Source organism: Felis catus, chromosome B3 (genome assembly GCF_018350175.1).
Source record: "Felis catus isolate Fca126 chromosome B3, F.catus_Fca126_mat1.0, whole genome shotgun sequence".
Classification (NCBI taxonomy): Eukaryota; Metazoa; Chordata; class Mammalia; order Carnivora; family Felidae; genus Felis; species Felis catus.
The window spans coordinates 38075753-38102092 of record NC_058373.1 but is presented as its reverse complement, the minus strand read 5'-3'; the positions used below and the strand labels follow the sequence as shown (position 1 = coordinate 38102092).

Below are 26340 nucleotides of genomic sequence, written 5' to 3'. Positions count from 1 at the left end.
GCATTATATCGCAAGGCCTGTCTCCACATTTTTAGGCTGTAAGCTGCTTGAAGACAAGGACAACTTCTAATTCTTTGCATCTACTACAATGCCATACACAGAATTTGGTGTTAAAAATGCATTTTGGTTAATAAATTCGCTTTGGACAAATTTCAATGGACATTTCATGTAGGCAGTTGACATACGGGGCTGGAGATACAAATTTGTGATTTATCTGTGTATAAATGGTAACTGAACATAGAAGCACTTCATGCTTAAATATAGATTTGGCAGAGGAGGGGAGACGGAGTGCTGAGGGATGGCAATATGTGAAGGCTGGGTACAGGAGGGTCATCTATCAAAGAAAGAGAAGGAATAACCGGAGAGGTAAGAAGAAAACCAGGACATGTGCTGGGTGAGCCAAAGAAAATGTTTCAAATAGGAACCGATCCACAATGTTGAATGCTGTCAAGAGGTTAAGACAAGGACTGGAAAATGTCTACGAAATTTAGTGGCAGGGAGGTCACTGGTGAGCTGTTTCAGTGGCAAATGGGACAAAAGCTGAAGAGTAATAGTGGGTGAGGGACGGAAAGAAGTTCAGTAGAGAGGAGGGAGCTGCGGGGTTGACAGATGTTTTACCTTTGTTGGTTTGGTTTTGCCTTTTTTTCTTTAATTTTGACATAATTTCGGTACTATCAAAAAGTTACGAAAATAGTAAGTTCTGCCTTCCTCCCCTGGCATTAACATCTTATGTAACTAAAGGACAATTATGGATGTCAAGAAGTTCAAAATGGTAAAGTGCTATTAACTAAACTACAGACTTCATTCAGACCTCACCAGTTTTCCCACTAATATCCTGTTCCAGGATCTTACACAGAATTCAGCCGTCAGATCTCTTTAGTCTTCTTCAAAGTGTGATAGTTCCTTAGACTTGTCATCCTTCATGACTTTGACACTTGTGAAGAGTACTCGTCAGTTATTTTGTATCATGTCCCTCCAACTGGGTTTGTCTGATGGTTTCTTATTAGACTGAGGCTATGCCCCTTTGGCATGAAGACCACAAAAGTGACGTGCCCTTTCAGTGCCTCCTGTCAGGGGACAGGTGATGTCAGTGTGTCTTATTACCACTGATGTTAAAACTGGTGTCCGCCGGGTGTCTCCAGTGTAAAGTTACTATTATCCTCTCTGTACTAAATAAATATCTTGGGAAAGATACTGTGGAACATGCAAGCATTGTGTCTCTTCTCAAAATTTCATCTCCTAAGTTTCATGTTCATCGGTGGATCTTGGCCACAACGACAATTATTACTGTGGTGTGTGGCTAATGATGATTTTTCTTTCCCCCATTCCTTCTACCTTTATCAGAATTCTTCCATAAAGAAGAACTTCCCTTTTTTCCCTGGTTGTTTTTTTACTCAGTTCTTATGCTAGTATGGATTCAGATATTTTATTTTATTCTGTGGATTACAGCCCAATACTAAATTCATTTTTTTAATGTTTATTTATTTATTGAGAGAGAGAGAGAGAGAGAGAGAGAGAGAGAGAGAGAGAGAGAGAGAGGCAGACACAGAATCGGAAGCAGGCTCCAGGCTCTGAGCTATCAACACAGAGCCCAACGCGGGACCCGAACCCACGATTCATGAGATCATGACCTGAGCTGAAGTCGGACGCTTAAGCGACTAAGCCACCCAGAGCCCCTACTAAATTCATTTTTGCTGGTCAAATTGTTCCAGCATGAGCCACAGGAAGCTCTTTCAAGTTGGTTCCGGTGCCCTTTTAACATGCTCCCTTTTTTTTTTTCTTCTTCCAGTACCTCCTCACGTTCTGGCCCCACAGGATAACTCTAGGCTCATCCTGCATTTTTCCGGTCTCTAGCCTTGGAATCAATCACTTCTCCAAGTGACCCTGGATCCTTTTATTGGAGGATGGTATTTAAAAACCAAGATCTAAATGCTAAGGGTGGTGGGGCGCCTGGGTGGCTCCGTCAGCTAAACGTCCAACTTTGGCTCAGGTCACGACCTTGCATTTTATGAGTTCAAGCCCCGCGTCGGGCTCCGTCCTGACAGCTGGGAGCCTGAAGCCTGCTTCAGATTCTGTGTCTCCCTTTCCCTCTGCCCCTCCCCCACTCGCTCTCTATCTCTGTCTTTCAAAAATAAATAAATATTAAAAAAAAAAAAAGAATTTAAACGCTAAAGGTGCCAACTGCTATTGGAGTATGGTGCTTCCAGGCCCTCTCAGTGGAAAGCGGTAGGACGTGTACACACGTCTCTCTCTATTGCTCTAGCGCAGAAGTATGCCGTCACGCTAACACCTTCAGTTCCAGCCCAGTACCAAACGGTGCATCCCGCCTTCTTCTTTCCTTATGTGACTTCTTTCTCGGACAGTGAGAAACCTAGCTCTCATTATCTATATTTTTTTAATTTTTTCAACCCTGATACATCTAAAATATATATTGTGTCAGGATTTCTAAACCATACTCCTGTGAGAATCAAATGTATTAGGCAGAGTTCACTATTTCTGTTCAGTTCTGTTTTTAGCCTCATGGTATTAAGTCAGATGCTGTTTCCCCATGTTATTCAGGCCAGTTCTTGTCTTCCCTACCTCTTCAGTGTGGTTACTGTTGTTTTTGGTTTTTTTTTTTCCCATGACAGAGACTTTAGCACGTCTAAAACCAATAGGAGAAGGGCACCTGGGTGGCTCAGTTGGTTAAGCGTCTGACTTCAGCCGAGGTCATGATCTCGCTGTTCCTGAGTTGGAGCCCCGTGTCGGGCTCTGTGCTGACAGCTCAGAGCCTGGAGCCTGCTTCAGATTCTGTGTCTCCCTCTCTCTCTCTCTCTGCCCCTCCCCCACTCATGCTCTGTCTCTCTCTCAAAAATAAACACATTAAAAAAAATTTTTTTTAGGGGCGCCTGGGTGGCGCAGTCGGTTAAGTGTCCGACTTCAGCCAGGTCACGATCTCGCGGTCCGGGAGTTCGAGCCCCGTGTCGGGCTCTGGGCTGATGGCTCAGAGCCTGGAGCCTGTTTCCGATTCTGTGTCTTCCTCTCTCTCTGCCCCTCCCCTGTTCATGCTCTGTCTCTCTCTGTCCCAAAAATAAATAAACGTTAAAAAAAAAAAAAAAAATTTTTTTTAAACCAATAGGAGGGACCCAACTAGAAGACAAGGTTGAATATATGAAAGAGTAAAGAGATTATATGTAATTTTTCCTTCTTTATATGTTTCTATTACCAAACACTTAAGTTTTCTACTGGACTATCTTCTAATCAGAAAGTGTTTTAAAAGCTGCACATGGGCCCTCCGTGGTGGCATCGCGAGAACACAAAACTGTCCGCAGTTCCACAACAAGAGAACGTTTACAGTTATTATCAACCACATCCCGTGGCTTTTGGACATCTGAGTGGATTCGAGTTTCGGTTCCAGGACCCTCTTGTTAGATGCCCTTGGACAAGCTATTAAACTGCTCTGAGCCTCAGTGTCATCTCCATAAAATAACTTTTCTGCTGAACTTCATTACCCAACACAGGAAAGTAGATATAAAAGAACTTTAAAAGGATGTGAAAGGGCTTATAAAGTTGTATTATTCTTGTTACCATCAATTCTGCCAACTGTTAAATACTATGAAAAAAACTGGAATATGGAGATATAAAGCTGTTTCACCACCTGGTTCTGTCTGTCTCAGCTAAGATGATCTGGATCAGGATCCTGCTGAGAGAATCAGAGAAAAAATGGTACCCGCAGATTGCTTATATAGCGATTCTCCCTCCCTTGCTGATAGCCATCCACCAGGCTCACGTTCATTGGGGTACACCATCCATTTTCTTCCCTTGTTCATCTTCAAAGTCAATTTCCCCCTCGATGATGTATGTCCCACACCTATTCCAAGTTCCACAGAGCTGTCTCCTGGCAGCCAAAGGAGGAACTTACCCACGATGCTATCTGCCTGGGCATCTGTTGTGTTAGATGCACCACCCCGATGATCCAAGAGAGATTCAGTCCTAGCTGCTGCTGGCAAACGGGGCTGCTGTTGAGGGAAATACACGCAAGCAGTAATTTAATTGTAGGCTATTTCAGAACTAAAGCCAAAAAGGCTCACACTTCCACTCCCCAGTTGGCTCTAGAGAAGCAATAATGGGAGCTAGAGACAAAGAGAGATGGAAGAAGGGTTGATGTCACAGAAAAAAAAAAAAAAAAAAAATCAGAGGCTAAAAATTCACTAACTCAGGAGTATTTTCCCTCAAGGAAAAACTAGAAAGTGTTATGATTCTGCTACTGGCTATTAAAACGTGGTTTTTTTGTTTGCTTTAAGAGCCATGTTTTATTCAAAATGCAAAAATCAACGTAAGTGTATCTCAAAGAGCTCAAGACTGATGAAAAAGTTGCCTGGAAAGACCGCATGGCACTGTGTCATTTGCTCTTGGTTCCAGCAAGCTGACCAAGGCACACTTGGACCAAAGACCTTGAGGACACAGGGTTGAAGTCAGACTAGGAACTTCACTGAGGACAGGGACCCTGCCTCTGGTTTGTACAGGGCCTCGTACATGGGAAGTATTGAGAAAGAACCATCAATTTTATTTCATAAAGATCTGCAGGCAACTTCATGTCTCAAGGAAATCCTAGCACGCTTTTTAAAGTATGCTCGCCCAAAAAACCCCATGGGGGAGCCTAAATTGTGATCATCTTGAAAGGGCTTACTGCTTTAATGCTGGACCAGCCTCCTCTCAACAGGCACCAGGCACAAGAGGACTGTTTTAGATTCTCTTTTTGTCCTTGTTTTAACTATTTTCTGCTGCCTCTTAAATGGAAAGGAAAAAATGACAAATGGTGTAAAGAGTCATAATGACAAGGAGAAATTAAAACCAAAGGATCCAGGAAAAATCTTTACCTCTGAGTGACGCATCTCTGCTGACCCAATGCTATGGTTTGCTCCAGCCAATGAGCTGAGAAGGCTAAAGCCTTGGTTCCTATCTGAAAAGAAAACAATCCAGTCACGGACATTTGTTATTTACGTTTTAAAGTGTTAAAATGACCGTGATAAAGACACAGTGGCTATTTCCTCATTATAAAAGTTCTAACTATAAAAACTGTTACTCTGGGACATTAGGAATTTATAGATCTTTTTTAAAAAAAATTTTTTTTAACGTTTATTTATTTTTGAGACAGAGAGAGACAGAGCATGAACGGGGGAGGGTCAGAGAGAGGGAGATACAGAATCCGAAACAGGCTCCAGGCTCTGAGCTGTCAGCACAGAGCCCAACGCGGGGCTCGAACCCACAAACCATGAGATCATGACCTGAGCCGAAGTTGGCCGCTTAACCGACTGAGCCACCCAGGCGCCCCAGGAATTTATAGATCTTAATGCATGGACTCGTGCTTGCATTTTCTTCATACTTGTTATTTGAAAATATGAATTTTTTTGGAATAAAAACTTTTTTTTTTTTAATTTTTTTTTTCAACGTTTATTTATTTTTGGGACAGAGAGAGACAGAGCATGAACGGGGGAGGGGCAGAGAGAGAGGGAGACGCAGAATCGGAAACAGGCTCCAGGCTCCGAGCCATCAGCCCAGAGCCTGACGCGGGGCTCGAACTCACGGACCGCGAGATCGTGACCTGGCTGAAGTCGGACGCTTAACCGACTGCGCCACCCAGGCGCCCCGGAATAAAAACTTCTTAAGAAAATAGTCACCAACAATCACCATACTCTCTCAATTCTGAATAATTTTTAAAACTCACAGACACAGGTCCAGGCCAAATATAATGGCAGGTCCACCACAACAAACAAGACCACTCAGTGGTTCTTTTGCAAAGGTTCACAGTACTCATGTTTTAATAGTCACTATGAACCAATATGGCAGTGTTTCAAACGGTGTTTCAAATGTTCAGAAACGTTTACAAAAAAGCAACACAGGTGCGTTATCGTCAGGTGAAAAGGAGCATGCATGCTTTTTAAAATAAAGCTTTCATTTTGTAAGGGATAAGGACTCCCTATACTCTTAATGTTTGTATTTACAATAGAGGACAAATCTGGAGCAGAACATCTAGAAATGACGACAGCCCTAGCGCCAATCACAGCTTCCTCAGAATCACCTGGAACACCTATTAAAACTAGCCTGGTATTCAAGGACCCTATCTCAGACTCACTGAAGCAGAATCTCTGGGGCAGACACCAAGGAAGCTGAACTTGCATTTCTCGAAGTTTACTTATTTATTTATTTTTAGTGATCGCTACGCCCACCGTGAGGCTCAAACTCATGAGCCCAAGATCAAGAGTCGCACGCTCTTCCAACTGAGCCAGCCAGGTGCCCCGAAAGCTGAACTTCTCACCCATACTCCAGGAGAATCTTTGAAGGACAGGGATCAGGGAAGTCGGAAGGACAAAAAGAAAAGAAAATCACTACTTTAGAGTAGAAGGCGACACCCACAATCCAGGAGTCTAAAGGTACAGTTGTCAAAAAGCTATCTTCCTTCCCCTTGCCTTTCCTCTATCTGTCCCTTCCCCGGACCCATCCTCAGCTCTTTAAACCACCTAGAGGTTCCTAGGTCCTACCCCCGTCGTGTGAAATCTGTTGCCAGACAGTCACACAGAGGTGCTGACAACAGAGAGACACCTGCCGTCTCCGTCCTTCGACACCACAACGACCGCACATGCTAGGCCGCACAGCTTTTTCCAGCTCGGCCTCTCACCCCGCGGGTACCCTGCCCGCTGCAGGACCTGTGTGGGCGCTGGGCAGCACCAGGGGCCTGTTGATTTTCTCACACCGTACCCCAGCGTCCACGTACCCCTGGAGCCCCTTTTACCTCCTCATCTAACTCGGTCACTCTGCCAGGAACACGCCAGGCCAAGTGCTCAGGTGCGTCTCACACAAGGACCAAGCGCTAAGGTGTCACCAAGGAAGGCAGCGGGGATCCAGAGGCTGAGAGAAGTAGATCCATGTGGTGTCTCTCGCCGATGGCTTCAGAGAGCCTGGGATATTTGGTCCAATGTGCTATAGATTTTAAAACAGTTGTACACAGTTCAGTGCTCTGACAGGGATTCTCCATGTCATGGAGCTCTTAGAGTAGACTTGAGGCTCCTTGTACACAAGGCAGTACCTGAGTAATAGGGTACTGCTGTAAGAGAGTCCTCACCTCTGTTACTGGAAATACAGTGGGCTTGGGGTAATCTTCAAATCCAATTCACAAATCCCTGCCTATTCTAATTCCACGGCTTATGTTTTTCCTCTGTTGGGCATCACCTAAACTTGGCAGGCCAGGCTGCAATCCATGAAGACTAAGGCAATGTTGTGTCAACTTAGGCATATTGTTTGATCAAAACAGTCTGTTAAAAGTCCCTCGTTCTTTTTTTTTTTTTAATGTTTTTAATGTTTTTATTTATTTTTGAAGAGAAAGAGAGAGAGAGAGAGACAGAGACAGAGACAGAGACAGAGACAGAGAGAGAGAGAGAGAGAGAGAGAGAGAGAGAATATGAATCTGAAGCAGGCTGCAGGCTCCGAGCTGTCAGCACAGGGCTGGACTCGCGGCTCGAACTCAAGAACCACAAAATCATGACCTAAGCCGGAGTAGGACACTTAACTGACTGAGCCACCCAGCCACCCCAAAGTCCCTCATTCTTTATAGTGGCTGCCTCCAAGGAGGGGGTCTGGGAGGGACAGGAGTTAGAAGAGCCAGACTCATCACTGTAGATCACGAAAAAGTCTGAATAGTGGGAAGAGAACTGGGCTCCAGGTCAGAAAGCTTGGATTTCATTCCTGGCTCTGCCTCCCAATGTGATCGCGGGCAAATTAATGAATCTTTCTGTGTCTCAATTTTTTGATTCGGCAAATAAGAGGAGTGCTATATTCATGGTTGTGAAGGTCCTTTCTGCCCTAGGTGTCTGTGATTTTATGAAGAGGTACTCTTTCGCCTCTCTTACAGTAGCTCTGAATTAGCTGGGCTTTTTAAAAAAATTACTAAATAGAAAAACAAGAACCTTAAGTTTCCTAATCCTTTTAAGGTTCACAGATGACTACGAGTTTATAATCAGGTTTTGGACTAATTATAATAAGCTGGAAGGACTTTCGCTCAGGATTTTCTTATAAACAACGGAGAAATGTAGTCAACTGACAAGAGAGTTCACGATGTTCCCCTGCTTATATTTTAAGGAGATCAGAAACATAGCAATTGTCATGATTAGAAAAGCAATTCATTCTTGTTTATACAAAGCGGATCGCTCGCACATTAACGTTGCTCAAAAAAACTTGGATGATATTTTATCCACCTACGGCTTTAAAGAAACTCAGTCCTGCCTAGTTCAAAACGTGTTTAGCAAAATCCTGCCCGTGTGCACCCACTGTAAAACCATTCTCATAGGAAAGGATTACATAAATCTTTTCTTGTTTGCCAGATTTTTCTCCCCAGGACTCAGGGCATGGAAATATCATCCCTATTAAGAAGAATTTATTTCTTTAGCAGGTAGTTGTTGAAATTGGCTTTTGCCCCTCTCGTTTTATCGATGCCACAAAACACTACACCAGGAAGGAATAAATTAATCCACTTACTGAACGGATTCTTCTGGAGCTTCAGAGCTAGAGAAAAGGGAAGTTGTTAATGGTGGAAAATAAATTCTTCTGGAAGGCACAGTAAGTGTATTAAACTCTGGTCCTAAAAACATCTAATTCCATTTCAGACTACTCAATTGGCACCTGTGGAATACTAGATTTTAAAAAGGATAGTCATGAAAAACTCTAGTGGTGCTGGTCATTAGCACAGAATTCTTACACAAGTGTCCGAAACAGAGCTATGGCCTCTAGAATAAAGATTTCATGTGCCTTGGGGAGGAGCTTCTATTTATATATTTATTTTTTTTAATAAGTTTCCAGAAAATTTCATATAGATGACAGTGTCTGGGTATCTCTTCATAAATCTAAAAGCACAGGATTTTGGGGACGCTTGGGGGGCTCAGTCGGTTGAGCGACCAACTTCGGCTCAGGTCATGATCTCACAGTTTGTGGGTTTGAGACCCGCGTCGGGCTCTGTGCCGACAGCTTAGGAGCCTGGAGCCTCCTTTGGATTCTGTGTCTCCCTCTCTCTCTCTGCCCCTCCCCCACTCATGCTCTGTCTCTCTCTCTCTCAAAAATAAAATAGAAACATTAAAAAAATAAAATAAAAGCCCGGGATTTTTATAGAAACGTAACATGCACTTCACACAGCAACTGTGACTTCCATTCCCTGAGACACTTACAGAACTGAAAACTTGGGCCCAAAGGGAAATTTTAGCAGAAGATTAAACATACGAAGGAGGCTGGGATATCCGCTGACGGCCTGATAGGACTCAGGCTGCACTGTGTCAGCCAGAGAGGTTTTTACTTCAAATTTCTACACAACACAGCCACAATATTAAGGATTTCCACGACCACACACCCAAAACGTCTTAGATGACCTGTTATGTATTTTCTGTGTCCATATTCAGCTTTTATTTCTTTAAAGTGGCAATTAGTTGGCACCATCTGTAGAAGTTCAACTTTTCTTTACATCCCCTTTCTCTCCCCACAAAATATTTTGTTTTCTACCCAGTGATACACGTGACCCCACTTACACCACAGCTAAGATTTCGACTTCCATAGAGACGCTGGGCCCATTTTTTCTTATTTTTAAATCACACCATGAAAACTTATTTTAAGCAAGTACTCCATCAAAAATGATTTCACTAGTATTTGGGAAATAAGCCTACACATCTTTTTCACATTCCACTTCTTTAAAAAAAAAGTTGTTTTTTTTTTTTTAATGTTTATTTTTGAGAGAGGAGAGAGACAGAGTGTGAGTGGGAGAGGAGCAGAGAGAGAAGGAGACAGAATCCGAAGCAGGCTCCGGGCTCTGAGCCGTCAGCACACAGCCCGATGCGGGGCTGGAACTCACAAACCGTGAGATCATGACCTGAGCAGAAGTCAGACACTTAACCGACTGAGCCATCCAGGCGCCCCTATCGCATTCCACTTCTGCTTGACATAATGAAATGAATGATTCCGAAATCACAGAAGAATTAGAAAAACTGATTTATTCTCTTTCAATGAACTATTTATTGCTTGAAAAGACAAAACTCTGATGCACCGTAGCTGGCAGTACGTGAATCCGTGCTCTCCCACACCTGGGCACCTGCTCCCAAGTCTAGAACTGTTTCTGCCAATACCTGAAGATACAATGAACATAACCAGAAAGTAACCAGACTATGCTTTTTCCCTTTATCCTGACTGTGAGCGAAATGTTCACCATAGAAAATTCGGGAAGTAGAGAACAGTATAAAGAAGAAAATGAAACCATAAGAGATGCCAATCAATGCTTTGGTATATGTCCTCCTGCTCCTTTTCTCTGTGCACGCATACACACAATTTCTTAACAAACTGCACTAAACATCAGAATGGGTACTGTCTTTTCCAAAGTTGTAAAGGAAAGCTTTACACTAATTTCTTTTTAATTTTTTAAATCTTTATTTATTTTTGAGAGAGAGAGAGAGAGAGAGACAGAGTGTGAGCAGGGGAGGAACAAAGAGAGAAGGAGACACAGAACCCGAAGCAGGCTCCAGGCTCTGAGCCATCAGCAAAGAGCCTGACGCGGGGCTCAAACCCACAAACTGCGAGATCGTGACCTGAGCTGAAGTTGGACGCCCAACCGACTGAGCCACCCAGGCGCCCCTACACTAATTTCAATCATGACTCCACCATAGAGTCATATCTCTAGAGCCTGAAGCACACTCTTGAAAATCCTCAAAGGAATGTTTAGAATCAAGTGAAAAGTCATTCAGAACCAAGTGTGGGGAACCATAAGATGTTACCATAAAGAAAAAGAGGACTTTTCTTATGTAGTTCATAACCAGTTCTAGAAAGAATACCAAAGGAAAACTACCAAAAATGTTTTGCATGGTGGCCACAGGCGGGGGCCTGCCTTACCCTCCAGGGTGACTAGCCTGAAGGGATCTCCCACCATTCATTTTGCTTATGGACAATTTGGGGGGCGATTTTTTTTTAAACCATAGTCTCATCATTTGACTCATTTACTCCATCTTCTCTAATTATTCACAATGCCCTCTTCCCCTTGTTCTTACAACAAACCTCTTCCACCAAGTTATGCCTTCAGTACACCCGCACACACACACATACACAAATGGATCCATTTATTTTATTTTTGACCACAACATTCAAAGTTAGCCAAGTGTTAAGAGATCATTCAAATCATTCCTTCAAAAGTTCCACAATATTAGGCATGGGATACAAAGAGGAGCGACTCACTCTGATTCAAGGAATGTGAGTCCACAGAATGTAATGTTGGTATAATTCTACCGTATCCTAGAGATGAGGAAACTGGGGTCCAGAGACATGATGCCATTTTCCCAAGATGACCAAGGCAGAGACAGACCCTCTAGAACCCTCTTTGTTTACCACTCTCCCTCTCATTAATTTGATGTTGTTTTATTTTCCGATAACATTAAATTTAATGATTAAATTTTTATTCAACCATTTTTTACCCTCTCTTTTAAAAAAAATATATATACTAAGGGCATTAGCCATCTACTTTCTCAAGAGAGTAGGCTAGGTATCAGGTAACCAGACAGACCTTGTGCTTTTGGTACTTACTTCTTGCCACTGCTCCGTACCCCAGTTGTAAATGGTTCCTTAAACTGGAATCTGGGATTTCTACTTCAGTGTCTTGTTACCAAGTAAATTTGGGGGAAGCATACATTAATAAATGATTATTTCTTTTCATTTAAACAAAATTTTTTTTAATATTTATTTTTGACAGAGAGAGAGCGAGCAGGGGAGGGGCAGAGAGAGAATGGAGACACGGAATCAAAGCAGGCTCCAGTCTCTGAGCTGTCAGCACAGAGCCAGATGCGGGGCTCAAACTCATGAACCGCGAGATCATAACCTGACCCGAAGTCAGACGCTCAACCGACTGAGCCACCCAGGTGCCCCTAATTCTTCCCGTTTATAAGGGGAACACAGAAAACTATCAAATGAAAGAATTGCTGTTTCCACTATTAAAATTCCGCTTAATCCTTACGCACCTGCATCACTAGAAACTAGATTACAATGAAGACAGTGGAATCTGGGCATTTCCTCTGAGGAAGAGTTTAGAATATATCCTTCAGCTCACTGTTTCTCAACCATTTTCATCATGGCCCCTAAAGGAAAAACTGCTGTTTCCTTCTCTACTCATAACCAACACTTCTGACACCAGATGTGTGGGTTTTTCCACACCGTACAACTCTCCAATTCTCATATAATGTCAGTTGGATGTCCTACAATCTACGATTCTGATACTAACTGCCTACAGTTAGCCCAGACCCCCCAGGCTAAAGGCGCAATCCCACAAGGCTGCCCTCGTTTCCCCGCCAACTTCAGACACCAAATACAAGTCTCAGTGGTCACCTGAACTTCCAACTGGCTATAAATTGAGAGTTCCCACGACCCCTCCCTTGGTTCCATACTCTGCTAGGATGGCTCACAGAACTCAAGTCAGTTAACTTACTAAACTTACCAATTAAAAATGAAAGAATGTAACTCGGGAACAGCCAAATGGAAGAGACGCACAGGGCAACGTATCAGAGTGTGCTACCTTCCCAGCGCCTCAGTGTGTTCACCAACCTGGAAGGTTGCTTAGGGTTTCTAGGGAGGTTCCCTTACACAGGCACAATTGACTAAATCTTGGACCCTAGGTGTCTAACTCAACCATCAGCCCTAACTCAACCAGTCAGGAGGTGGGGCTAAAGGTTGCAACCCTCTACTCATGTGGCTGGTTCCCCTGACAACCAGCCCCCCACGTTTAGGGGCTTTCCAAAGTTAACATAACTCAGGTGTGGTTGAAAAGGGGCTTGTTAGTGAATAATAAAAGATGCTCCCTTCACCTTTATAGATCTGGAGCTGTTTCAGGATCGGGACACAAACCCATTACTAATTTATAATATTACCTTAGAAGCTCTGTGCCAGGTACTAGGGTTAAATACAACTCGGCCTTTTTTAGACTTTTATTCCTAATCATGCATGATACACCCTCCCCACGGAAATATCATCACAAACATACTGTATGTATGTTTACATAGTATATGTAGATCTGTGCTTCATATATAAAATGAATAATTTTTTTTACCCCCCAGAATCAATTTTCACCCCTTTGGGGGCAATGATGCCCCATTAAGAATGTTTATGAAACAAGACACTGGTAGCACCAAGAATATAAAACCAGGTTATTATAAGTTAACCCAAAAGTTACGTCTTATATTAGGAAGATTTTTAAATCTCTTTCTAAACTAATAATATGCCTACAACTTTAGTACTATAATTTTACCTGTTTGCTTTTACAATATGAAATTAAGTTACAAAAACACTTTAACTGAGCACCTGTGTACATAAGAGTTTTACCTCAAACTAAAGAGAATAATTCCTTGTGACTCTAAATGATTTAAAATAAACTATCTTACGCTCACAAGTAATGTGTAAATATTTATTACATTAACTATCGAGAGCTTTATCTGTACTTAGGATTAAGTGTAGAACAATAGAATAGACCCACCATTTCAGACAGCCTTTTAAGAAGGATTTATTTTAAATCCAACAAGAGAATATCACGATTGCAAATATCTATGCACCCAACACTGGAGCATCTAAATACATAAGGCGAATATCAGCAGACATAAAGGGAGAAACTGACAATAATATAATAATAATGGGGGACTTCAGCACCCCGGTTACATCCAGGCAGAAAATCAATAATGAAACGGTGTCTTTGAATGGCACATTAGACCAAATGGACTTGACAGCTATATAGAGAACACTCCATCCAAAAATGACAGAATACACATTCTTTTCAAGTACACATGGAACATCCTCTAGGATACATCATATGTTAGGTCACAAAACAAGTCTCAATAAACTCAATAAGATTGAAATCGTATGATGTATATTTTCTGAGCACAACAATATGAAACTAGAAATCAATTACAAGAAAAAAAACTGGGAAAAAACACAGACATGTGGCAGCTAAAAAAAAAACCAAAAACATGTTACTAAACAGCCAAAGGGTCAGGGAAGAAATCAAAGAGGAAATTAAAAAGTACCTGGAGACAAATGAAAATGAAAACATCATGGTCCAAAACCTTTGAGATACAGCAAAAGCATCCCTCTAAACAAAATTTCCCTTAGAGAAATTTATAGCGATACAGGAAACAAAGAAAAATCTCAAACAATTTAACCTTACACCTAAAGGAACTAGGAAAAAAAAAGAACAAACCAAGCCCAAAATTAGGAGAAGGAAGAAAATAATAAAGATCAGTGCAGAAATAAATGAATTACCAGACCATAAAATCAACAGGAAAAAAGAATCCATGAAACTGAGAGCTGGTTCTTTGAAAAGATAAAAAATATTGATAAGCCAGACCTACCAAGAAAAAAAGAGAGAAGACCTATGTAAAAAAAATAAATAAAAATAAATCAGAAATGAAAGGGGAAATAATAACACCACAGAAATACAAATGATTATTAAGACTCTACAAAAAATTATGTGCTGACAAATTAGACAACCTAGAAAGAATGGATAAATTCCTAGAATCATACAATCCTCCAAAACTTAATCAGAAATAGAAAATTTGAACAAACCAATTACTGGTAATGAAATTGAATCAGTAATCAAAAAAACTCCCAACAAACAAAAGTTTACGACCAGATGGATGAACAGGTAAATTCTACTAAACATTTAAAGAAGAGTTAATACCTATTTTCCTCAAACTATTCCAAAAAACAGAAGGGGAAGGAAAGCTTCCAAATGCATTCCACGAGGCTAGCATTACCCTGACACCAAAACCAGACAAAGACACTACAAAACAAGAAAACTACAGGCCACTATCCCTGACGAACATATATGCAAAAAATCCTCAACAAAATATTAGCAAACTGGATTCAATAATACATTAAAAGAATCATTTATCACGATCAAGTGAGATTTATCCCAGGGATACAAGGATAGTTCAATATCTGCAAATCAATGTGATTGATATATACCACGTTAACAAAATGAAAAATAAAAATCGTGTGATCTCAATATACGCAGAAAAAGCACGTGACAAAATCAACAACCATTCATGATAAAAAACCTCAACAAAGCGGATTTAGAGGCTACATACCTTGACATAATAAAGGCTGTGTGTGAAAAACCCACAGCTAATATCACACTCAGTGGTGAAAAATAGAGCTTTTCCTCTAAGATCACGAAAAAGACAAGGATGTCCAAATACACCACTTTTATTCAACACAGTACTAGAAGTCCTAACCACAGCAAACAGACAAAAAAAATAAATAAATAAAGGGCATCCAATCGGCAAGAAAGAGGTTAAACCATCATTATTTGAGGATGATATGATGCTATACATCATATAAAATAGGGATAAAAATCCCTAAAGACTCCACTAAAGAACTATCAGAAATAACAGATGAATCCAGTAAAGTTGCAGGATACAAAATTAATACATGGAAGTTGGTCGCATGACTAGACACTAATAATAAAGTAGCAGAAACAGAAATTAAGAAAACAATTCTATTTACAATTGCACCAAAAATATCAAATGCTTAGGAATAAACTTAACCAAGGAAGTGAGAGGCTTGTACTCTGAAAACTATAAAACACTGATCAAAGAAACTGACGACAACACAAAGAAATGGAAAGCTACTCCACGCCCATGGACTGGAAGAGTTAGTATTGTTAAAATGTCCACACAAGCCAAAACAACCTACAGATTCAATGTAATCCCTATCAAACTACCATCAACACTTTTCCCAGAACTAAAACCAAATTAATCCTAAAATTTTTATGGAACTGCAAAAGATCCCAAACAGCCAAAGCAATCTTGAGAAAGAACAAGGCTGTAGGTATCACGATCCCAGATTTCAAGATATACTACGAAGCTGCAGCAATCACAACAATATGGTACTGGCACAAAAACAGACACACAGATCAACAGAACAGACAGCCCAGAAATAAATCCAGGCCAATTAATCTGCAACAAAGGAGGCAAGAATATACAATGGGGAACAGACAATCTCTTCAATAAATGGTGTTGAGAAAACTGGACAGCTACATAAAAAGGAATGAAACTGGACCATTTTTTTTTAACCATACACAAAAATAAGCTCAAAACGGATTAATGATCTACACGTGAGACCTGAAACCATAAAACTCCTAGAAGAAAACATAGGCAGTTATCTCTTTGACGTTAGCCTTTTTCTAGATAGGTCTCCTCAGGCAAGGGAAACAAAAACAAACTATTGGGACTACACCAAGATAAAAAGCTTTGGCACAGTGAAGGAAACGAACAAAAAACCAAAATGGCAATCTACCAACTGGCAAACGATACTTGCAAATGATGTATCTGGTAAGGACTTAATATCCAAAATATATAAAAAATGCATACAACTCAACACCAAAAAACAAATAATCGGATTAAAAATGGACACACATTTTTCTAAGCCAACAGACACATGAAAAGATGCTCAATATCACTGTGAACCATCAGAGGAATGCAAATCAAAACCACAATGAGATACCACCTTATACCTGTCAGAACAGCTAGAATCAAAAAGATAAGAAACAACAAGTATTGGCGAGGAAGTGGAGAAAAGGGAACCCTTGTGCACAGCTGGTGGGAGTGTAAATTGGTATAGTCAGGTGGAAAACAGTAGCAGGTTCCTCAAAAAATTAAAAATAGAGAAATAACATATGATCCAGTAATTCCGTTACTGGGTATTTACCCAAAGAAAACAGAAGCACGAATTCAAAAAGGTACATGCACCCCTGGGCGTCCTGCAGTATTTACAGCAGCCGAGATATGGAAGTAACCCATGTGTCCACGGACAGATGACTGAATAAAGATGTGATATATGTACACAATGGAATATTTCTCAGCCGTAAAAAAGAATGAAATCTTGCCATTTGTGACAACACGAATGAAGCTAGAGGGTATTATGCTAAGTGAAATGAGTCAGGAGGAGAGACACGTATCGTATGATTTCACTTAGATGTGAAATCTGAAAAACAAAACAAACGAGAAGCAGAAATAGACTCCTAAGCACAGAGAACAAACTGATGGTTGTGAGGGTGTGGAGGATGGGCAAAATGGGCGAAAAGTAGTAGGCGGGACAGGTTTCCAGTTCTGGAATGAATAATCATGGGGATATTAGGTACGGCATATAGAGAATACAGTCAGTGATCCTGAAATGGCGTTGCAAGGTGACACATGGTAGCTCCTCTGTGGCGAGCAGGGCATAAAGTACAGACTCATTGAATCACCATGTTGTATACTTAAACCTAATAACACTGTATGTCAGCTGTACTTCAATTAAACAATATATAAAATAAAACTCTAAAATTAAAAGGTTTTATTTTTATTTACTTTTTAATGTTTGTTTACTTTTGAGACAGAGACCGAGTGTGAGCAGGGGAGGGGCAGAGAGAGACAGAGACACAGAATCTGAAGCAGGCTCCAGGCTCTATGCTGTCAGCCCAGAGCCGGATGTGGGGCTCGACCTCAGGAACAGCAAGATCATGACCTGAGCTGAAGCTGGACGCTTAACCCACTGAGCCACCCAGGCGCCTCTAAAAGATTTATTTTAAACGCAATAAGCAAAAACGTCCAAATCTCAGCTAGGATCACTACTTCCAGTCTGTCTCATTAAAATCTCACTCATGCCAGAATACCTAGGCTGAGGGAATGAACTCATCTGGCTCTGCCAGTAATATCCCATGCAGCCTGGGTAAATTATTTAACCGCTCTGTGTTCATTTCTCTAACCAGCCAATAACGTAAGTCAACATGCTGTAATGGAAAAACAAACAACAATCCTGGTCGGAAACCTGCCATCTGGTCTTACCTTGGCTACTGAGTCACTCTGTGAGAATGGGTAAGTCACCTCTCCTCCCTGATGCCTCACTCACCCGCCCCCACCCCCCATCTGTAAAAGGAAGACGCACGCATGGAAAGTCTCCGTTTTACAGGCCCTCACCTGGCCAATCCACACACACTCTCGTAACAAAGAAAACAATGCCCTTTACTAAACACTACAAAATTCAAGAACATGAGTCAACCCACCCAGTACAAGACTTGATAGAAAAAATACTGCATCAAAAATGCTGGGAAGAAAAACGTGATTGCTCTCCAAGATAACAGTCTTAAAATTTCAGGTAAAGTACTTTTCTCCACTTGAATTAGGAACAACTATCATTCATGAGAATTCATTGCAGCCCCTTTTGGAACCATATCTATTTTCTGCTTGGATCATCTCTTAGTGTAATGTGCTCCATAAACTACCTCCTGCTATGTTCAATAATGCTTTCATTTTATTTGTAATTGGTAAACCATTTTAAGCTTTAGGAAATGTCCCTAAGTTATAGTAGTCTGGGATTTGGGAAATCAAGTCCGTATCTACCCTATATATACTACAGATTCCAATTAAATCCCTTCTCAGCTTTGGTTTTTCCAAACTTACTACTTGAGACAATCTCCATTCTTCCCCTCCCCTTGATTACTTCAGTAGCCCTGAGCTACATTTTTTCCAGTGCCGTTGGACCATTCTTCACCTCCTAGAAAGACTAGGAAGAAGAGTGATCAAAATGAAAGCCAGTAACAGGGAGAAGCAGAGACAATACATCATTCAGAGAGAACATTTTCACCACTCCATGACAAAGTAAAGCAAATGTCCTTTCCCCAAACTACCAGCATAAAAAAATATTCTATCTGCTAAGTAATAACACAGTTCTTTGATTTCTCTATGAAATTAATTGCTTCTAGAACTATTTCACAAAGTACTGAAGGACCTGTTATTTGAAGCACTCAGCCAAAAAGGATGGATGGTCATCTGGCCATAGAAGCCATTCCTGTACTGGATAGAAGAGACTAGCTCAAAAGTTCCTAACAGCTTCGGAGGGGGCATGTGTGCACGAGCAGGGGAGAGGCAGAGAGAGGGGGGAACAGAGGATCCAAAGTGGGCCCTGTGCTGTAAGCACATAGTGGGGCTTGAACTCACGAACCGTGAGATCGATCATGACCTGAGCCAAAGGCAGACGCTTAGCCGACTGAGCCACTCAGGTGCCCCTCCTAACAGTTTTCTAATCCAATATAGCTGAGAGACTCATCATCCTATTAACCAACTGGTAATGCTGGCTTACTAGTTAAAGTAATTGTTACTGGGAACCAGGCAAGGATCTCCAGACGGCATGTGTAGCATGTGATATGCACTCCCATAACTCCAGTGGGTCTCAGTGGAGAATGAGTGGATTAAATTACTCCTAAAATCTCCCCCAAATATAAAAGCCTAATGATATTTCCACAAAGACAATCTTTATTCGAAGGAAAGTGTCTAAGGACTTCACTACCATCATCCAACAGCCCCCCCCACCACCCTCCCCTCATTTCTTCACAACTTTAATTAGTGGCTCACTGTCATTGTCTCCAATACTACTGCCTGAATTCCTAGCAAGTTCAGTAGACATATATATCCTTCCAACAATCTCTGTCTTCTACCGATGCTGTCCTCTATCCAACTTCAGCCATGTGCTCCCAGTCATGCCTAAGACCTTATCACTACCAACAGCAACAACTCCCCATAATTTCAATTTCATGCCTTCCACTCTCTGACCACCACCCACCTTTCCACCCACTCCGTCCCAACAGGGCTTCAATCCCACTATTCTTCAACTCCACTGGCACCTCCAAACTATCACCTTTTCACTGACCCTATCCCCACCAATTCTTTCTCCCTTTCTTTTAAATTCCACAACCATCATAGTTACTCTCTTATATACACTAATTCCTTCCATCTCTCTTGTGGTGATACCCTTGCTTGGTAAAAGCACAACTGATTACTCTGTTCATGCACCTGTATAGCTTAAGGTAGCTGGGGAACACACACACACACACACACACACACACACACACACACGTTGCCTGACTTCACTTTAAATTTATCACACCACATTTCTAGTGAGCCCCTTGATGCTGGCTGGCAATCTTACTTTATTTACATCACTAGGTTCACATTCTCTCTTTTCTAGAGGACTTCCGTATTTCCTTCTCCCTCCTCAAACCCTAATGCTACCTCCTTCTGGCCTCTCAGCTGAGAACCTGCCTTGCTACTTCACTGAGAGAACTGAAGCAATCAGAAGAAACTTCCACAGATTTCCACACCGTATCTCCCCACCCAGCAATATATTCCCTTCCTGCCTCTTTCCACAGATCCATTCTCTTCCTCCTGTCCAAAGCCGATCCCTCGGTTTATGCGCTGGAGCTGGCCCCTCACCTACTCTAGGACATCACTCCAGCAACCCTCCTTTCTCCCTCCTACATCATCAGTTTTCCATTCTTTACTGGCTCTTTCCCTTCAGCCCAGGAACATGCTGCTCTTGCTCTGATCTTAAAAACATAATAAAACCTGGGACGCCTGGGTGGCTCAGTCGGTTAAGCGTCCAATTTCCCCTCGGGTCATGATCACAGAGTCGTGAGCTCCAGCCTCCCATTGGGCTCTGTGCTGACAGCTCAGAGTCTGGAGCCTGCTTCAGATTCTGTGTCTCCCTCGCTCTCTGCCCTCTCCCCCCAGTAGTGCTCTGTTTCAAAAATAAACATTAAAAAATTATTTTAAAAAATTTAAAAAAATAATAAAGCTTAGCCACACTCTTCTCAGTAGCTCCCACCTATTTCTTTGCTCCTTTTCTCTGCAAAATTTTCAAGAGAGGTTTATAGTCACTGTCTCCAATTTCTCTCCTTCCAATATCTCTTTTTTTTTTTTTTTAATTTTTTTTCAACGTTTATTTATTTTTGGGACAGAGAGAGACAGAGCATGAACGGGGGAGGGGCAGAGAGAGAGGGAGACACAGAATCAGAAACAGGCTCCAGGCTCCGAGCCATCAGCCCAGAGCCCGACGCGGGGCTCGAACTCAGGGACCGCGAGATCGTGACCTGGCTGAAGTCGGACGCTTAACCGACTGCGCCACCCAGGCGCCCCATCCTTCCAATATCTCTTACACCTACTTTCCCAAAACTATTCTATTCAAGGTCACTAGTGGTCCCCATATTGCTAAATCCAGAGGCCAATGCTCAGTTCTCACCTGACCTGACCTGTGAGCAGCATTTGGCACAGCTGACCATTCCCTCCACCTGAAGCGCACTCCACTTTTGCTTCTAGGACTCTACTCTCTTGATTTTCCTACCTCATAGGTCATTCTTTCCAGTCTCCTTTGCTGGTTCCTTCTCTTCTCCTGATGTTGGAATGTCCCTGGGCTAAGTCCTTGGTCCACTTTATTTACGTTTACTCCCTTGGTGAGCTCTTCCAGGCCACGCATCTGCCTCTCTTCTGAAACTCCACACATCTATCCAACTGGCTACTTGACATCTCCACTGGGAAGTCTAGTAGCCATGTCAAAGTTAACATGTCCAAAGCTGAATTACTCCTATGTCACCCTGGCCCTCACAGTCGGCCCTATCTGTAGTTTCCTCATTGTAGTTGACGGCAATCTATCCTTCAAATTGCTCGGGCCCAGATCCTGCAGTCCTTGACTGCTCTCTTTCTCTCTCTTTTATCGCACCTCAAACCATCAGGAAATCAGGCTAGCTCTACCTGAAGATACATCCAGAATTTGACCTGTTCTTACATCTTCCATTGCTACAGCTCTGATCCGGGCCACCACCGTCTCTTACCTGCAGGACTGCAATGGCCCCCTAAGAGACCTTACTGCTTCCTCCTCACCTCCATCACCTTTTCTCCGCACAGCAGCTACGGTGGTCCTTTTAGACCTAAAGCTGGATCACTTCACCCTTCTACTCAATGACCTGCAGCAGCTCCCAGCTGACTTTAAGTAGGTGTGAACGTTTCCCTGACGGCCTACAAGGCCTCGAATAACCTGATCCGCCGCCCCCTCTGACCTTCTCCCCTCAGCCACTGTGTGTTCCTTGATATTCTTCAAACACATCAGGCGTGCTTTCACCATAGGGCCTCTTGCTGTACCTACTCCCTATGCCTGCTACGTTCTGCTCCCAGATAGCCACCTGGTGCAGCATCTCATCTCCTTCCTCAAATCTCAAGCGCTCAAGGAGACCAACCTTGACCACCCAATTTAATACTGCAGTCTATCTGGCAACCTCAATCCCCAGCCCTGCTTCATTATTTTTTCCATACGGCTTATCACCTCCTTAACCTGCCGTGCAATTTACTAATTGTGTTGTCTGTTGGTCACTGCCCCCCACCTGAATGAAAACTCCACAAGGACACAAATTTGTGTTTTGTTCACTGATGTATTCCAAGCGCACAAAACAGTAAGTGGCACACGAGACACACTCAATAAATACCTAAAAAAAATTTTTTTTTTTTAGCATTTATTCATTTTTAAGAGACAGAGTGTGAGCAGGGGAAGGGCAGAGAGAGAGAGAGGGAGACACAGAATCCGAAGCAGGCTCCAGGCTCCGAGCTGTCAGCACAGGGCCCGATGGCGGGGCTCAAACCCACAGACCGCGAGATCATGACCCAAGCTGAAGCCGGACACTTAACCGACTGAGCCACCCAGGTGCACCAATAAATATTTTTTTTAATGCATGAATGAACTTGAAATTGGATTTAAATTATGGACCAGAGAGAGATTTGAGGATGACAGAAGAAAAACTCAAATGGCTCAGGTACACCTTGGATCTCACTTATGCTCCTAGACAATTAGCTACTTACAAAGGCTATTCTTTCTTTCGGATCTCAAGGAGGCTTATGTAATACAAACACCGGTGACTTTGTCCTAACACTAGCCCCTCCTAGAAACAGGTACCAAGGAAGTATGGAACGCAGTGCCCACTATTTTTGCCTTTGCCTCTAGGTGACTCTACGCTGGGCAAGCCTGTCTTTTCCCTCTGGCTTTGTATGTCAGAGGACTGACTTGCAAATACGCCACGATTTAGGAATGGGAGAAAGCAAGTCAGTCCGGGCTAATGCTGCTGTCAGAATGCCTAATTTACTCCTGTGGATGGAGCACACTAGATGACTATCCTGGATGTCAGCGGTTGTCAGCCAGGGCCGCATATTTTAATTCCTGAGGCACTGAAAATATATACTGTAGCTGCCCCTCCCTTCTGAGATAAATGGTTTGCCTGAGCCACAGCTTGTAAAAGGGTCTCAGGTGATTCAAATGTGCAGCCAGAGCTGGGAGCCATGCATGGGGATCAACCTCATTTTCCAGATTAAAAATAAAGCCCAGAAAAAAAATGAGATCTAAGGTCACATAACTGAGTGGCAGTGTTAGGACTGGAAACTGCTACTTGATTGTTTAGAGAAACAGCAGTAAAGGAGAGATTTCATTACAATATAATAATGCATGAGGCTATGTATTACAGTAGTTAAGTGCTAATATTTTCGTTAAAATCATGGCATCTATGTTCACAAATGAGAAAGTTTTTTACCGGCAACGATCTTTAGAGGTTTGGATCAGGGTGTGTTTAGCTAGCCTTGGAATGAATTCGGCACACTACCTCTCTTACTATACTCTAAAATCTTGTGTAAACATTTCTTCCATCATTAAAATAACTGGATGAACTCCCAATTAAAAAAAAAAAAAGAAGATGATGACCACGACAAAGACCTCTAATGTCTTTCTCTGTCAACCAACTTTGCAACTTAAAATTTTTTTGGTTTAAAAAACTTTGAGGAGTGCCTTGGTGGCTCAGTTAAGCATCTGACTTTGGCTCAGGTCATGATCTCGTGGTTCGGGAGTTCAAGCCCCCTTTGGGCGCTCTGCTGTCAGCACAGAGCCTGCTTCAGATCCTGTCTCCCTCTCTCTCTCTCTCTCTCTCTCTCTCTCTGCCCCTCCCCTGCTCTCTCTCTTTCTCAAAAACAAACAAACAATAACTTTGACTGGGAATGGCTGCATAACAACGAGAATATAAGTAATGCCTCTGAACTGTATACATAAAAACGGTTAACGTGGTAAATTTTATGCTTCGTTTATTAACCGTAATTTTTTTTAAGAGAGAAACAGAAGAAGAAAAAGAGAAAGGAGGGGAGTGAAAGAAATCTAGAGGAGGAGGTCCCCAAAAGACAAATTAACCAGTCTGAGCACCTGCTAGCAGACATTCAAGAAAAGCCTGCTGGGAGGAAGGAGCAGCTCCCTGGGCAGGGAGACCGCCAGCAAAGCGAGGCTCTGCAAAGAGCACGGAAGTAGGTCACTCTGGAAGAGTCGGAGGTCCCACCCCACAACCACACAGAGCTCAGTCTCTAATCTAAGATGTGACGCTACGCAAAGGGCGACCTTCACGCTTCCTAGGACCTGGGTTGCATCCAAATGTCACTGCATTTCCGTATCTAGGGCTCCTCCTAGAGAGAAGACAGTGAAGTTTCCTTCATACCACATAGTTCAGGATCCTCTTGATCTTGGAATTAAGCTGATGGCAATAGTTTGGTTTTTTGTTAATGGCAAATCAGCGTACCAACACTGAGGAGAAAAGAAGAATGCAGACACACTCAGAGCAAAGAGCCATGAAATACCAGTGGCATGCCTCTTTGCTCTGCAGTTCTCCAAAGAATATCGTTTAGGGTCCAAAACAACCTGAGCCGAAGTTGGACGCTTAACCAACTGAGCCACCCAGGCACCCCGGGCCTTATTTTGACTGCTACTGAAAAAGAATAAAATCTACGTTGCAATTCAACGCAAGAGACACTTTAGGATCCCCCCGAGGAAGAATAAAGTGAGGAAGAGGAAGGACAGAAGGGAAGAAAAGGGGAAGGAGTAGCTTACTATACCACAAGGAGTTTCGCTGATGATGACGTGGGTCAGGTCATATCTCAGGCAAGCTAAAGGGCCCCGATCTCACTTAACACTCAAGTGCTGGGGCGCCTGGGTGGCTCATTCGGTTAAGCATCCGACTTCGGCTCAGGTCATGATCTCGCAGTTTGTGTGTTCGAGCCCCGCGTCGGGCTCCGTGCTGACAGCTCGGAGCCTGGAGCCTGCTGTCAGCCTCTCTCTCTGCCCCTCCCATGTTCATGCTCTGTCTCTGTCTCTCAATAATAAATAAATGTTAAAAAAAATTTTTTTTTAAAAACAAACACTCAAGTGTCAACCAAAACTTGAGATGAAATATTTTACTTCTATAAAACTGATCTTGGGGCACCTGTGTGGCTCAGTCGGTTGGGCGTCAGACTTTGGCTTGGGTCATGATCTCACAGCTCGTGAGTTTGAGCCCCGCGTCGGGTTCTGTGCTGTCAGCAAAGAGCCTGGAGCCTGCTTCCGATTCTGTCTCCCTCTCTCTCTGCCCCTCCCCCACTCATGCTCGCTCTCTCTCTCGCTCTCTCTCTCTCCTTCAAAAATAAATAAACATTAAAAAAAACTTTTTAAAACTGATCTTCCACTTCACTCTTGTATCTCAGGGTAGATGGGGTGAGCTCAGTGTCAATGGGGTTTTTCTCATCACTTTCTGTCGTGTTTCACCTCCCATAGCATACTTGCTGAGACAGCCAGGTGCTACAAGACAGAAACACACAATCAGCAATTCCTAAAGGACTAAGTTATGGGTTCAACTGTATTCCTCACCAAATTCACATGCTGAAGTTCTAACTCCTAACACCTCCGCATGTGACCCTATTTGCAGTATTAATTAGTTAAGATGAAGTCACACTGAAGTAGGGTGTGCCGTTAACACAACATGACTAACGTCCTTACACACACAAAAAAATCTGCACACAGACAGGCACACAGGGAGACGGTCACAAGCCCAAAAACCGCGAGACGGGAGAAGCGAAAAGATCCTTCCCTAGCATGGCCCCGCTGACTCCTTGGTTTCACACACCTGGCATCTAAAGCTGTGAGACCATAAACACCTGTCATCCTAAGCTTCCGGCTTGCCATACTTTGTTACCGCAGCCTGAGCAAACTAATACAGACAATAAGAGGGTAACGCGCACCAAGCAGCCTACCCCCTTCACACTGCATTTCGGGTCCAGCTTCCCGCCCCACGGCCACTTGCGCCACATCGGTCCAGGCCCCACCTCCTCACTCTGGCTCTCCTCCACCGGCTTCAACCGCCACACTCCCCTGCACACCGCCATCGCATTACCCTTTGAAAGATGCCAACTTCTCTGTGTCACTCTGGTCACAATACCTCTAGTGACTCACCAATTCCTATAGGAAAAAGTCAGATTCTCCAGATTCTCCTGACTAGCAGTCAGGTCTCTCTCTCCTAAGCTAGCTCCAACTGCTAAGTGACCCTGGAACATACAACCATTACTCTTGATGCCATGCTTCCTCCCTTTTTGTCACTCTCCCCTTCAATAACCCAAATCTGGACCAAGAACACCACTGCCGAGACCTGCGTTCACCGTGAAGATCTAT

General features: G+C 42.8%; 1 protein-coding gene across 3 annotated transcripts in view; it reads right to left on the bottom strand.

Moving 5' to 3' along the window:
* AAGAB (alpha and gamma adaptin binding protein) overlaps positions 1-26340 on the bottom strand; it is a 64755-nt gene that overhangs the window by 4070 nt on the left and 34345 nt on the right. For all 3 annotated transcript variants that reach the window (XM_019832191.3, XM_003987012.5, XM_019832189.2), the window contains exons 6-7: positions 4860-4942; positions 3902-3998 (exon numbers count right to left, since the gene is read on the bottom strand). In XM_019832191.3, coding sequence (XP_019687750.1) covers positions 3902-3998; positions 4860-4942 — 180 coding nt within the window. The remainder of the gene's footprint in view (positions 1-3901; positions 3999-4859; positions 4943-26340) is intronic.